General features: G+C 38.5%; 1 protein-coding gene across 1 annotated transcript in view; it reads left to right on the top strand.

Annotated features, from left to right (window-relative positions):
• Positions 1-14,476, top strand: part of TDRD9 (tudor domain containing 9) — a 51,442-nt gene that overhangs the window by 25,578 nt on the left and 11,388 nt on the right. Inside the window, 10 exon segments of the mRNA XM_010147020.1 lie at positions 323-386; positions 3,638-3,682; positions 4,597-4,650; positions 6,324-6,440; positions 7,421-7,528; positions 8,380-8,504; positions 9,054-9,227; positions 10,041-10,152; positions 11,541-11,758; positions 13,882-13,972. Of these exon segments, the coding sequence (XP_010145322.1) occupies positions 323-386; positions 3,638-3,682; positions 4,597-4,650; positions 6,324-6,440; positions 7,421-7,528; positions 8,380-8,504; positions 9,054-9,227; positions 10,041-10,152; positions 11,541-11,758; positions 13,882-13,972 (1,108 nt within the window).

Raw genomic sequence — 14,476 nt, forward strand, 5'->3', positions numbered from 1 at the left:
AGTAAAAGTCCTCATTCTTCAGCTTTTCCTTTCTGATACGAACATGTGGCAGTGTCTGTTAATTTTTTTTTTTTATAATTGTAAAAAATATATCTTTGCTATCCTGCTTGCACAGTTTACCTTCAGCGAGGAGATGTGAGTAAGAACAAATAATTATAATAAATGAACTGACCTTGTTTACTGAAGTCCTGGAAGGTGGTAATAATGTATCATTCTGAGCTGTATAATACATTCAGGTTTTGGTTGGGTTTTTTTGTTTGTTTGGTTGTTTTTTTTTAATAAATAAATAATTGGTTGATAATTCTTTCTGTTTTATTTCCAGGAACAAACTGTTTTTTACTAGGAGTAGTAAGAGTGACTGTATTGCAATTGTAAATGCATTTAAGGTAAGTCTCTTTTTCTGGCTTATCATCCAGTGAAACCTGATAGACCAAGACAGGCCTTCTCACTTTTGTAGGATCAGTGCAGCATTTGTTCTTTGAAGTTGTTAAAAATTCTTAAAACCTTCACATTACTCCTAGCTACTTAGTGATACTTTTTGAAGGCTGTGTCCTACTGCAAAGCACTACTAGTTCTGATGAGTTAATTGGCTTTCGAGGTATTTGTTATACTAAGCAGATGGAAAACAGCATAAGGACTGGAGAGTGAGACCATGCTGCTTATCTCAGTCTTCTGCTTGCTGGCAGTAGGAACAGATTTTGGACAAGATGGGAACCAGAGGCTCAGGTTCTCTTGATCCTCTGTGATCCTTTCAATACAGGATCTGCCTTATATGGGGAGTCAGATTCTTTCCAATGCAGGGAGGTTTCCCTGTGTCATTTCACCTACTGTAAAATTGATGTCTCATTTTTTCCAATAGAACAAGTGGTGGCTAACTGGTAAGCAGAACGAAGTTTCTGGAATGACTTTAGTGCTGAACAAGTTTCTAACGTAGAATATCTGTTCTCTGTGTGCTGCCGAGGATCCTGCTGCAGCTGCAGTTAAATCTTGTTACAAGATCAAAGTCTTCTGAACTGTAACAGCTACTGGTACTGTGCCTCTCATGCTTCTTTTGAAGATCTGCTTGGTTGATTTTCCTGTGTCTTAATTCTTGGCCTACATCAGGGCTGCTTCAAGGCTTCTCTCCAAATTGTCTCTGAGACTTTTTAGGAGCTGGACTTCACGGCTCTGACTTTGTAGTAACTCTTCTGTCCGACTGCAGTTGCTCTGTGCGCTTGGCTGCTGGGCAGCCCAGCACCATGGACAGCGGTCAAGCCCCACGGTTGTCGGTGGAGCTGGAACAGCATAGGATTTACTATTCCAAATCCAATGGTTTATGTTACGATTGTCTGACATGTTATGTAATCTTCTGGGGATTCCAAAATCTTCAGCTGCAGATCTAATTTATTCAGTTTTATGTATTTTGGACTTTTTCTTTACTTTGGTGAAAGCAGACTTGTTTTCCTGCACTCTAGTGTCAGAAGTTTATGAAGCACACACAGGCACATATACCATATATACCTGCTGATCCTGAGGCTCAAGCATCATCGTTTCCAAGTTCCCCTTATTCTGCTGTATACTATATTTCCTTCATGTCCTATTAATCTGCAGGTGATATTTTTATAAACCAGTATGTTATCTTGGAGAATAAACACAAACATTCAGACAGAGCTTCTTATGCAGTATCTCTGTTTGAGTGATGTGAAAGCTGTGTTTTGAATGGCTGCGTATCAGAAGAGAACAGAGAACAGGGAAAGCTTGTTTTGAAACTCCCTGGTTCAGATTAGATTTCTTCCAGGGTAGGCTGAAGTTCTGTGAATCATTAGAATCTCTTATTTAAGCCCTTGTTTATGAAAAGGTTTCAGTGAATTAGAAAAGGTCAAAAGTAAAGGCTAATCAGCCTGGTTTAAGTTATATGATTTTAAAAAACAGAGTTTTGGAAAGAAAAAATAATGTCAAACAGTGGAGTTTATTTTTTCTAGATTAGATTTCTTCCAGGGTAGGCTGAAGTTCTGTGAATCATTAGAATCTCTTATTTAAGCCCTTGTTTATGAAAAGGTTTCAGTGAATTAGAAAAGGTCAAAAGTAAAGGCTAATCAGCCTGGTTTAAGTTATATGATTTTAAAAAACAGAGTTTTGGAAAGAAAAAATAATGTCAAACAGTGGAGTTTATTTTTTCTGACACCTTATAAGGCTTTGCTATGGAACTGGTGGGTGTCAAAAGAATTATTTAAAATCAGTATATCAGAGAGCCTCAATCAAGGTAGGGCAATGGAGCCTGGCTGTGCAGCTATGCTAATAGTCATGGTCTGCAGTAAACTGGAAAGTTTTACTTTCCACAGTCCACAGTAAATTGGACTGTGAGGTGGCTTGCTGTCAGACTAGAAGAAATGGGTTCTGCAGGCATCTGTCATAGATTTGCTGCCTAATAAACTATTTTCATTAATATCCTGGATATGTTCATCTCTGTTCCAGCTCTGTTTTCTGAGAGGCATAAGCATCAGAACTGTATCTGAATCTGTCAGTTCACTTGCTTTTGTCTCAAAGCAAGGAGAAAAAGGTCCTGAAGGTAGCCTGCTTTATTACAGTATCAAATAAAAGCATCCAGCTTGTTCTAATTATTTATGAATGTCTGTATGTGCTTTAATACTCAGTCCATCTCCTCTCGGAACTAGCTGGGTAGCTTGTTGTATGTTGCTTTATTATCAGAAGACTATTGTACCTCTCCCAACACAAATTAGGACTTACTCCTTTAAAGCCTTGGGGTATAACATGCTCAGTCTGCTTTTGGAATATGCCAAGATCCAGAATCAATAAGCAGTGTCCAGAAATTCAGTGACCTAAATCTTATGTTCCAATTTAGTTGGAGGAGTTGATGGCAAGTTTGAGGCAGTATATGTAATTGCAGTTCATCCAATAGTGTTTAAACTTCTTCTCACTGTGTAGATGTGTTACTGCATACCACAGCCACCAAGCTGACTTGAAGGCCAGGATAGTTGTTTTCCTAGAGCAACTCTTGTTCTTTAGCATGTCATGGTACAACATTACACTAAAGAACCCCCTTTCAGCCCTCATTCTTAGAATTCCATTTTGCAGCCATACCACTTCATGTGGTCACTTAGGAGCAAAGGAGGACCCAAAGTTCTCGCCCACCCTCAACAAAATAGAGTAAGACTGTTCATAAGAATTAGAAATATTTGTATCTGCTTAGAAACCAACCACGCAAGCTTCACATTAGACTAGAATCATTAAATATTTAAGGCTGGAAAGGACCTCAGGAGGTCTGTAGTCCAGTCTCCTGCTCAGAGCAGGTTCAACCATCATGTCAGTCAAAGTTACTCAGGGTTTTATAGACAAGATCCTAGAAAAATTGATCTAAGTTGGTCTTGCTTTGTGGGATGTTGGAACAATTGATCTGGAGAAGTTTATTCCAATCTAAATTACTGTGATTCAGATTTCCTTATACTCTTTTGTGATTAAGTATTTCTCGTCTGTGTTAGCCTGGGGGCATCTCAGTTTTTTAGCACCAATTTAAAACCCAATCTCCAGCATAGGTATAGAGAAAACTTCATGGTTTTAAATATCACATTAATATTTGTAGTAATTATTACTAAAGCACTACAGTTTGTGCCTGAATGCTACACCACTTCTTTTTTAGAAATGGCAGGCTTGCAGACTGAAAGTGGAGCTGAAACATCCCAAGGTTAGTTAAACTTTCTTTCTTCTTTTCTATTCAAGGTTGCTGACTACAGTGCTGGAGTATTTTATGTTCTTAGTAAGGAATTTTGGCTAGCAATCCTTTATAATTGTTAAAATTTTTCATAGGTCATTAGAAGCATAGGCTTTGAGAGAACATGAGTCTTTCAAATCTCGTGCCGAGTATTTCAAGGCGATCCCTTACGTAGTCCCTTCAGCAAATGAATCAACAGTGGCCAGAGGGTTTGAAATCCAAGCTGAAAAGGGAAATCAAGCTGTAGTTGAAATAAATCTTTTTAATACACGTGTCTGTTTTAAAAGAAAAAAACCCAAATCCCCCCCTAAAAAAACTCCACCCTGGAAAATGGAAGATCTTGATGTGCCTCAGTCACACAAAACATTAGTATGTACATAGTAACTACCTCCACTGTCTCTTTTGAATGCATAAGATAAAATCTTTTTTCTCTGCTTCTTTCAGACCATAATCTGGTTTATGAACATCAGTGCATAACATACACTGAGATAATGAGTAGCCAGGATGGCCAGAATCTGTCTGATAGTTATGCATCCAGATAAGGAAGTTGTGTTTTTTCTGAGTGTCTGTCTTAAAGCAGATCCTGTAGTAGCAACAGGGAGGAGTTGGACTTGTGGGTTTATATGAGAACTTTAGATGGCCCACATCTGCACTGGTGGTAACCAAAGTGTAGTTTATTAGTCAAATACGTAATTGTCTTATGTTTTCAGACATGTCATAATGATTAATATGGATGCAAAGAACGCTGTGCAGTCAGATCAAATTTTTCCATCACTGTTTATAACTACCGTTTGTGTCTGCACAGAAGAATAAGAGAAGATTACTTGCAGGAGAAGAAACAAGTTTCTAACAATTTTTCTGTTTGCATTTTTCACTTTCTCTTCCAGGACAAACTTAAGTGGTGTCAATTGAATTCTATTCACATGAGGAAAGTCAGAGAGGTACAATGAAATAGATAATTTTTATAAGCAGAAGGAGTTAACTTTCCCTATTTTCTGCAAATGTTAAGATCTTGGATAAGCCCACTGTATTATTATGTATCTATCAATATATAGTTGTATATTTCCTTTAAATAAACTGAAGTTTTAGGTTTTGGGGACTTTTTGACAGGGGGGTGGGGGAGATGGTACTATTTAAATTCGTGAGAGAATATCTGGACTCACATAATCATTTATATGTTAATAGGGAAAATTATCCATGCCTGGGAGGGACGTACTCTTAAGTAGCTTAACTGCCACAGTTGACACTATGGATAGATGGTGGCACATCTAGAATTATCTTAGCTCAGAAGTAGGGATTGGCAACAGTCACAGACTGCTAGTTTTTAGTCAAAAGGAATTTGCTTAAACTTCGTAGTCAGACCTACCAAATCTTCATAGTTTTTGGTGTTACATTATGAACTGTTTAACATACTTTTAACATTTTTTTAAGATATCTCCAGCTAATTCTATAGGCCCCCTCAGATACACTGGTTGTGTTGTGACTGCTGTTTGTTGACATAACTTTTGTCTTACAGTTAGGATAATTTTAAGCAAATACAGTTATTTAATGAGGACTGAAAATTTGTAGGGCTTTGTTGCTAAGATTACTGTAGCAGTTAATGAAAGCTCTACATCAACAAAGGGCTTCAAGCTTAATGTGTTATGTTGAGAGGGGAAATCAGCAAAACTTCTGAATAACTGTGATTGGCAGAGCATGGCCTTGCCCATTATTCCAGCGGGTCACACCTTTGGTGTGAGCAATGTAGGGCCTGTGTTCAAAAAAACACAAGGGAGAAGACAATGCTTTTCACAGTAAGCAACCATCTGGATAAGGAATGCCAATAGTTTTTTAGCTTGTGTGTTTGATTTCAAGGGTGAGGAAAAAAAAAAGGGAATAAAGCAAATAGTGTAAAACTGGAGAGCTGATGGATCGGTGTTATGTGGTAGCCTCCTGGGTAGTTGCTGTTGTCTTGGCCCAATTTCAGATAATTCAGGAATAGGTGGTGCATGACATACAAGAGTTCAGGAGTTTAGACTGGACACCTAAACTAACCCTTACTAAGACAACTTTGGGGTTTTTTCTTTACCACACTTTCAGACAATAACGGTATAATTCTTGTGTGGAAGTGAGGCAGCCACACAGAATGGTTTCTGATTATAGTAGTTGTTCTGAGAGACAAATAACGGGAGCTTTGCTATCCTAAAACTGCCATCAGCAGCAAGGAAAACGTCAATGTGAGGCAGTTCAATGGGCTGTACTTTTCTACATTTGCTCCAAAATCCACTGGTGCAATGAAGGCATTCACTGCGGTCGCAGGACCAGTGGCTGCTTATGGAAGCTTCTTGGAAATGCATAGGATTGAAGGCTTAATAGAGCACGTTCAGCTGTAGGTGAAACATGCGTGGTCACTGCTGCAGTTAGGTGCAGAAGTCCAGGTTGGAAAAGTGCTTGAGCCACTGTTCTGAAATTATATTCTGAAGTGGAGATGCTAAGCAATGTATTAAGTGAAATGCATACTAGTGTCACCTAAAAAGGAGAGGTATGCACACTTGGACTTTTACTACTAGACTTTACTTTTTACTTTTGGGTGGGTTTGATCTGTTTAGTAAGTAACTTAGAGTTCAAATTTCAGGTGGCAGAGTTGTTTCACGACTTGAGCAAACGAGTCAGTGCATTTAACATGTATGTTAATTCTCAACCACCTGCTGTGGATCAGGAATTTGTATACAAACAGCGCTTCATTTGGCAGGTAATGCTCTGTTGACTCTTCAGGTGAGAGCCATTATTTACAAAATTTATAACTAGATTTTTATATACTAGTACTGATGAACTAGTGTTACACCTGTGTTTCAGAATTCTCTGTAGATTTTAAGAGTGCAGCTGGAAAAAAAAAGGCATTTTTTGACTACTCAGAAGGACAACTGATGTTACTTTTAATGGTTCAGAATTCACGTGAAGTTGGTACTCTGGCTGTCCCTTCACTTCTGACAGTTCATCAAAATAAAATCAAGTCATACTGAGATGAATTAAACTGCATATTTAAACTAATCTTCATTAAAGTCATAAAAATACTCCAAAGAAGGATGGTTTGTGCTGGAAGTCTAAGAACTAACATTTTTTTTTTCAAAAAAGTGTTTTCACTTGATTTGGGTGCTCTATGTGGACCACCTCCAGCTTGGTTAGTTATTTGGGGGGTGGGGGGGTGTGAGGAATTAGATGTCTTTCAGCTCTTGTAACTTTGATTAAATTTCTTGTCTTATTTGGACTGATTAGGAGTGATTTTATTTTCGCGGACCTATTTATCATTTCGGTGGCAATTGGTTTAACTGTATAAGCAGTGCACTTTTCAGAGCTGAATTGTTAAATACTGTAAGGTGCAACATGAATGCTGAACAAGTTTCATGTAGCTGTTTTATGTGAATTTGTTTAAAATTGAGGCTCTTCTTGATATCAGGGCTAACAATCGTAGTTTTCGTAGAGCAAGTCTGCATACAAAAATATTAAAATGTTAAAAAATTGTTCCAAAAGTTGAACTCTTTTCATGACAGTATGTTTTTAAGGATTTGCATGAGTGTGTTTAGACTGGAAAGACAGTAATTCCTGGGAAGAGACAGGAAAAAAAATCTTCATATGAAGATCTGTCGGTATCTCTTTCTGTTGCTAATGTATCTCTTGTCAAAAAACTGAATATAATCTGCTGTGTTTTACAAAATATTTTCTTAATTTCAGGTTGTAATAGCTGGTGCTTTCTATCCAAACTACTTTACTTTTGGAAAATGTGATGAAAAAACTGCTGTAAGAGCTCTCGATGGCAAAGATCCAAAAACCACTGTAATGGTATGTTAAGAAGGTAAATGACATTAAACAATCAAGTAATAAAAATATGTAGTGTTTGGGTGGTATTTTCAAGTTTTGCTCTGTCTTGGGCAAGGACAGAAGTAATTACCTACTCTGATCTGCACTTGGTAAGTTGTCTTCTCTCTCATCTCCCTTTCTTCCAGTATAATAAACATTGTGTGGGTGGGCAATTTTAGAAGAATTCTTACTGAGGGCTGCCTCTATGCTTTTGATTGCTAGTCTTGCGCAGGCAAACAACTTTTATGAAACTAATAAAAGATTTGAAAAATGGAACAGGACTGTCAAGGGTACTTTTTAGTGAATATTTATGAAATGTGTTGTTGCAACTTGAATGTTACTTTTTTATCATCTCCTACTTCATAGTGCATGGTATAGATGCTTGTTGCTTTAAGGGTACTTGGGTGTTGCACTCTGCTTTTTTATCATCATCTTTTAGAAATAGTTTTTAATCAGATTGAATAATAGCAAGTTTGAAATAGCTGTGTTTGTTTTGCAAAATGGTGCACAGTCTAAACTAGGAAAATGTTTGGTGTATCTGAACTAGGTATAACACTGTAAAGTAACCATGACCTATCCTTAAAGAAAAAACCTTACAAACCAGTGAGCCTCAAAAGAACAGACTGATACTGACACAAGAAAAAATAATTAGATTAAAAGGTAGTAGAGAAACTCATAAGATCTTACTGACAAAGAATTTTTTCATGCTTTACTGCTTACTCAAGAAGAGAGGCTAGTTCTATACTGAAGGAGATGCTGGCATGGCAGTAGGTGTGCGCAGATATGTTTGTGTATGTTTTTGAAATTTTTGTCATTGTTTCAGGATATTAAAGGAAAAAAACAAAGTCCTATTTAACGGACTTGACTCCATCTTGTGGAATAAAGACAGGATTAGTCTTGCCACAGAAACACTCATTAAGATTAAACTATTAGATCTAAGCAGCTATTTATTTTTAATGTATGTAATTCTTGATCTGCTCAGGAATCAACTGCTTGTTATCGTGAAGAATGAAGAAGTAGCTGTTGTGTCTTCATCAACATAGATGATATTCCTGGGCACAAGTGCTGCAAGTTCCTTACGCTCTCAGTTTGAGAGACTGTTCTAGCTGCACTATGCTTCTAATGGTGCATGCCACAGACCCGGAAGGCAATTATTCCTTCCACTCTCTGGTGTCTCTAAATCATATTGTCTTGAGGCGGTTTCTGCAGCCCTTCTTGTTGGCCTTGATGTCCCTGGCCAGGTTCAATTCTGTCAGGGCTTTGGCTTTCCTGACCTGATCTCTAATCTCTTGGGCAACTTCCCTGTACTCCTCCCAGGCCACCGGTCCCTGCTTCTACCCACTGTAGGCTGCAGTAGGCCAAGCCTGCGAGGAGCCTGCTGTTCACTGTTTGCTGGCCTGCTAAGACAGACTGGGAAGGAAAGGGGGCTTTTGTGGGGTTTTTGTTGTGTTTTGTTTCCTCATCAAGTATTTATTGTAAGTTTATTTGGTGGGATTTTTCTGAACAGGGCTTTTGTGGAGTTCTCCCGTAACCCTATGGAGAGCTTTAAGATTCTTCCTGCAGTGTACCTGTCAATCAAGATGTCACAGCTGAAAATTCCTCTAGAGCTGAATGTTTATTATCCAAATGCTATTGAAAGGCAGTTGCAAGATGAGAGACATGCAAGTGTGGAATCTTTAAGGTACCTGTAGGGCATACAGCAAATGGGTTCCTTTGCAGTGTGAAGCTGAAATTAGGTTTGTAGGATTCAGTGAGAAATTCCTTGGAAATGTCATAGAATCACAGTACGGTTGGGGTTGGAAGGGGCCTTAAAAATCCTCTAGTTCCAAGCCCCCTGCTGTGAGCAGGGACACCCTCCACTAGACAGGAAGTCAGGAATGAACTGAAAAGGTTAAAGTGTAGGTGATTAATTGACTTCTAGTTGATTGTACTTAGTTTATAATAAAACATTTTAGCAGTTTCACTGTGCCCAAAACAGGACTTTAATCTTTGTGAAAATTAATTCTTGAGGAACTCAAGGAAGAAGTCTCCTAGGCTGGAAGACTAATTTTAGAGTTCTAAACTTTTGTCAATTTTTTTATATAATCTTTTTTACATATATGTATTGGGAAAAAAAAAGCCACAAAGATATGCTGAGTGCATCTTTGAGCTGTAGTGTACTCAATTTAAAAAAAAAAAAAAAAAGCTTAGAAGGCATGCCATGGCAAAAAGCCTCACTATTTAACCTTAATTCTTTGGTGTCACAGTTGCTTCTTGGTGTCTATCTTTCTGTATTTGGTCATAATGAAATTCAAACAGTTTCTCTGTAGTATTTTGGTTCTGCATGGTCATTTTACATTCTAATTGAAGTAATATATATCTAAATAAAAGTCATTAAGTACATGAACGTGCCCTAGGGACGCTTGGCAAAACAAATGAAAGCAAAAAATATTGAACTCTGGTGGTTTTGCTTGTGAGTGAAGTATTTAGCATCTTTATTCCATAAACTTTTTAGAGTAAATGTGGACTGTCAGAAGCAGACAGTGGAGCCTGTGGAACTTACATTTGGTGCAATACACCAGTCAGAAATGATCTCAGATCGCTTTTTGTTCATCGAGGTAACAGAGGTAGGAATGTTCTGCATCTGCAGTAGGTTATGTCTAATACTGCTACCTAGAGAGCTTTGCAGAGATTAGTGTCTGATGAGCTTACATGAAAAGAACGGGTGCTAATAATGTTTTTAGCACAGTGGTATCCATAAGAGGTGTAGAGAATATTCTTGGTCTAATTTTTAGTAGTTCATTGTTAAACAGTAGTTTCATGTCACTTGCCAAAATTTGTGGGATTTGCTGGCAGTAAATCTTAGATGGAAGTAGGCATAAATGTGAAGAGGATCATTGGGAGAGGTAGAATATTTGCGCACACTGTGGAAATCTGAATCAGTAGGTATTTAGGTCATTTACCTGGTTATTATTAACTAGCAGTTTTCTTCAGAAACTGAAGATGTGAGAAATGAGATGAATTATTAGTACTCCATGCTCATTAGGAAAAATATTGCGTGCATAGAAGCTAGTGTGTTAGGGGAAAATGGTATATAAATATTTCTGAATTTTGAAGTTGGTAATTTTTTAATCTTGTGTTAACTATCATCTTGTCAACAAATTGACTGATAGCAGCAATGTATATGCTGCTGAAATAAAAATAATAAAAATATCCAAACCACTAAGCTAGTGGAAATGATAGGCTGAAGTATTAAAGCAGCTCTTGATCGTAGTGATGGGATCTGCAAGTGCAGAAAAGAATGTTTTCTTCATTTTATTCAGCCAAGTCTCTTGGCTCAAAAATGTTCATGAATTTTTATCGGGCACTTTCCAATCACATAGCTATCTATGCTACTTATGTTTAATACAGAAGTACTAAACAGAACCTTCTGTGATCGTATGTATTGTAAATAAAGATTCTTTTTTTTATCACAAATGTTTGAGCTAAGTACGGAAATGGCATTTGCATTCAGTAATGCCACCTGAAAAGATGAGTGATTTTATTCAATTTGATTTAAATGATGGTGCATTCTTTTCAGTTTCCTGAAGGATGGCTAATCCTAACAGTAACAATGCTGATATGCCGATAGGTGTAGCTAACCAGTGTCCTTTCACTAATAACAAAAGTGCACTGTAGCTGTATGTATCTGTCTAATCAGCTGTATACCCTGTATTTTCTGTAGGTTAATTTGGTGTAGAAAAATTGAAGCAGTCTCTTAATTTCCTGTATTTTAGTAATGTTTAAATTGGGGTCTGTTTAGATGAAAAGCGCATTGCAGTTGCACAGCAAGTAAACATTTTTAAAATAACATCTAATTGTGAGAGAAATGCTTCATTGCATTATTGCAGTTTGAGAACATTTCTCTGTGTGTGTTGGGAGTGCTTTCATGTATTTTGCTCAGATGTGTGTTGTATTTGATGAAGAAGAATAAAATAATATGAAATCTGATGATGTCTGATTTTTACATTTTCAGATAATAGAAGCTGGACACTTCTGGGGTTACAGGACAGATGAAGAAACTAGGACTGTACTCCAGGCTCTAACTGATGAAATTAACTGCCAAAACCTGATGGATTTGCCAGTGTCTGTACATCAGGATTTGGTTTGTCTGGCACCATTCACTCATCTGGAACACCAACGGTACTATAGAGCTCGTGTCCTGTATGTTTGTGGAGATTTTGCTCAGGTACAGTAATACGTTATGTCATATTATGTTTGGTAGAACGTAATTGGGTTAACAATCTCGGAGCTATGGTTTGTTTTTTACGAAGCACTCTGTTCATGATAATTATAAACATGTCAGTAAAGAAATCTGTACAACTAGAACTAAAATTAAACCTTAATAGAATGTTGCCAGAATAGATGAGGTTTTTTCCAGAACACAGGAATAATTTAGTGTTAAATCGAGAGACTGTGTTTGATACAGTAAAGTGTCTTCTGGGCTGAACAAGGGTGAAGCAAAATAGAGACCAAAACCTCCACTGAAAATGTGGTAAGGAATGCCAAGCTCAGAGGCCAGTGCTGCATTGCTGGCAGCAACCCTATCACGTCCTCTTCAGGTAGATCTCAATATATTTACGAAGAGGGAGTTTCTTGCCCCCACTGTATTGGCAGTTTCAGTCATTCATGGCCAGTTGGTCTAAGCTTCTTCCTCTGCCAGTGTTTCATCCCCTGGTTTACATGGGTTTTCTTTTCCTTCTCTTTCCCCTCCCCTCCAGTTTGACTGTCATTTTCTTCACGGACTTTGTGTTGCTAACTGAAGTAAGGTGTGCTCTTTCCCATCTCACACACTACACTGACTCTCTTCACCTGCTCTCTATCTCACTCCTTTATTTGGTTTTGATCACAGTTTCCTGAGGAAAACTGTGCATGCTCCAGTACGTGCAGTTCCACCTTTGCTTATGCAGTGATGCTAGTATTCCTCTGCCAACACAGTGCTTCTCCTCTGCATTCAAAAACATTTCATGTGGCACAGGCCACGTGTACCTTTTCACGGCTTTTCTTGCATGGGACACCTCTTGGCATCTCATATACAGCTCTGTCTCCATGGTAATTTCCAACTAATTAGAATTTATAAATAATAATGGAGCGTTTGTAGTAGAAATTGTTAAAAATTCAAAAGGATGTGATCTTTTGCTTCATACCTTTTTTGGGTCAGTGTTGAAGTTGCAGAGTTCTGTATCATCAGCAAATTTATCAGAACGTTTTGGCTTTTCGTGCCAAGACCAGTAATGGAAATTAGTGGCACAGCTCAAGATGGGTATTCATTTTTCAGGCCAGTACTTTTCAGTAGTTAAGGACAGATTTTTTTCTATTTTTGTAAGGTTGGCTTTTGTACAGACTGTTCCTCCTTTGAATTTCTTGATTTCTTAACATAGCTGGGTATCACCACCAGAGAGTGAATACTGAACATTGTCATCTGTTTAAAGTAATGGAAAACTAGTGAATAACAGTGCTAATCTCATCACTTTCTCTTCTTCAATTATAAACGGTCACCCTATCCACGTTAGCGTTTGTATATCTAAATGCATTTATTAGGTAGTATCCAGAGGAGGCCACGAAGATGCTCCGAAGGCTGGAGCCCCTCTGCTATGGGGACAGGCTGAGAGAGTTGGGTTTGTTCAGCCTGGAGAAGAGAAGGCTCCGGAGAGACCTTATTGCAGCCTTCCAGTACCTGAAGGGGCTACAAGGAAGCTGGGGGGGGACGATTTACAAGGGCCTGTAGTGACAGGACAAGGGGTAATGGGTTTAAATTGAAAGCGGGGAGGTTTAGATTAGATATCAGGAAGAAATTCTTCCTGGAGAGGGTGGTGAGGCGCTGGCACAGGTTGCCCAGAAGAGCTGTGGATGCCGCATCCCTGGAAGTGTTCAAGGCCAGGCTGGATGAGGCTTTGAGCAACCTGGTCTAGTGGAAGGTGTCCCTGCCCATGGCAGGGGGGTTGGAACTGGATGGTCTTTAAGGTCCCTTCCAACCCAAACCATTCTGTGATTCTATGAATCATTCACTATTAAGGAAGTAAGGTTATGCAGATTTAGTTGCAGGGAGAGAATTACAGCCTTTTCCTAGATTTAGCAGATTACTTGCATTACTAGTGCACATATAAGCCAAGGGATCAAATAATAGACATGATAAAATTTGACCCATTATGTTTGACATTTGCATGTTTTCCACACTCGGAATTTGCTTACGTTTCACTTGATAAGAATGTGTTGTAGTGATATTTATAAATGTAGGTTGCCACTTCCCTTACCACTGGAAGTTACGCTTTTAATGCTGTGGAATCTCTGCAGATGCTTTTCATTCCTTTTTCCAGGTTTTTTTTTGTGGATTATGGTAATACATCCAAAGTGCGTTTAAGGAAATTAGAAGAGATTCCAACCTGTCTTCGAGAGCTTCCTTTCCAGGTAGGATGATGCTGTTTGCTGTTGCTTAATAGATACTTTCCTGTGTGGTCTGGCAAACAAGTGTACTTCAGATCAGGATAACAATGAAGTAACATGTATTTTTCTAATGGGAATACCTACAGATCCCCTTCACTAACAGGTGGATAAATGTTTCCCACAGATGTGTGTGCACAGAGCAGTAACTGTGTGTATTTAATTGTAGAGAAATGTTATCCAGTTTTTTGTTTCAGGTGCATTTGCTGGTGGTAGGCAGGGAGCCCAAAGTTGCTGCTGGGCTGGATGTAAAAAACATTGTTTGTATTAAATGGGGGTTTTTTAACTGAGTGGAGTACTGCGTCCAGCTGTGGAGTCCACAACATAAGAAGGATATAGACCGGTTGGAGTGAGTCCAGAGGAGGCCATGAAGATGCTCAGAGGGCTGGAGCAGCTCTGCTGTGGGGACAGGCTGAGAGAGTTGGGCTTGTTCAGCCTGGAGAAGAGAAGGCTCCGGGGAGACCTTAGAGC

Source organism: Eurypyga helias, unplaced genomic scaffold (genome assembly GCF_000690775.1).
Source record: "Eurypyga helias isolate BGI_N326 unplaced genomic scaffold, ASM69077v1 scaffold960, whole genome shotgun sequence".
NCBI lineage: Eukaryota > Metazoa > Chordata > Aves > Eurypygiformes > Eurypygidae > Eurypyga > Eurypyga helias.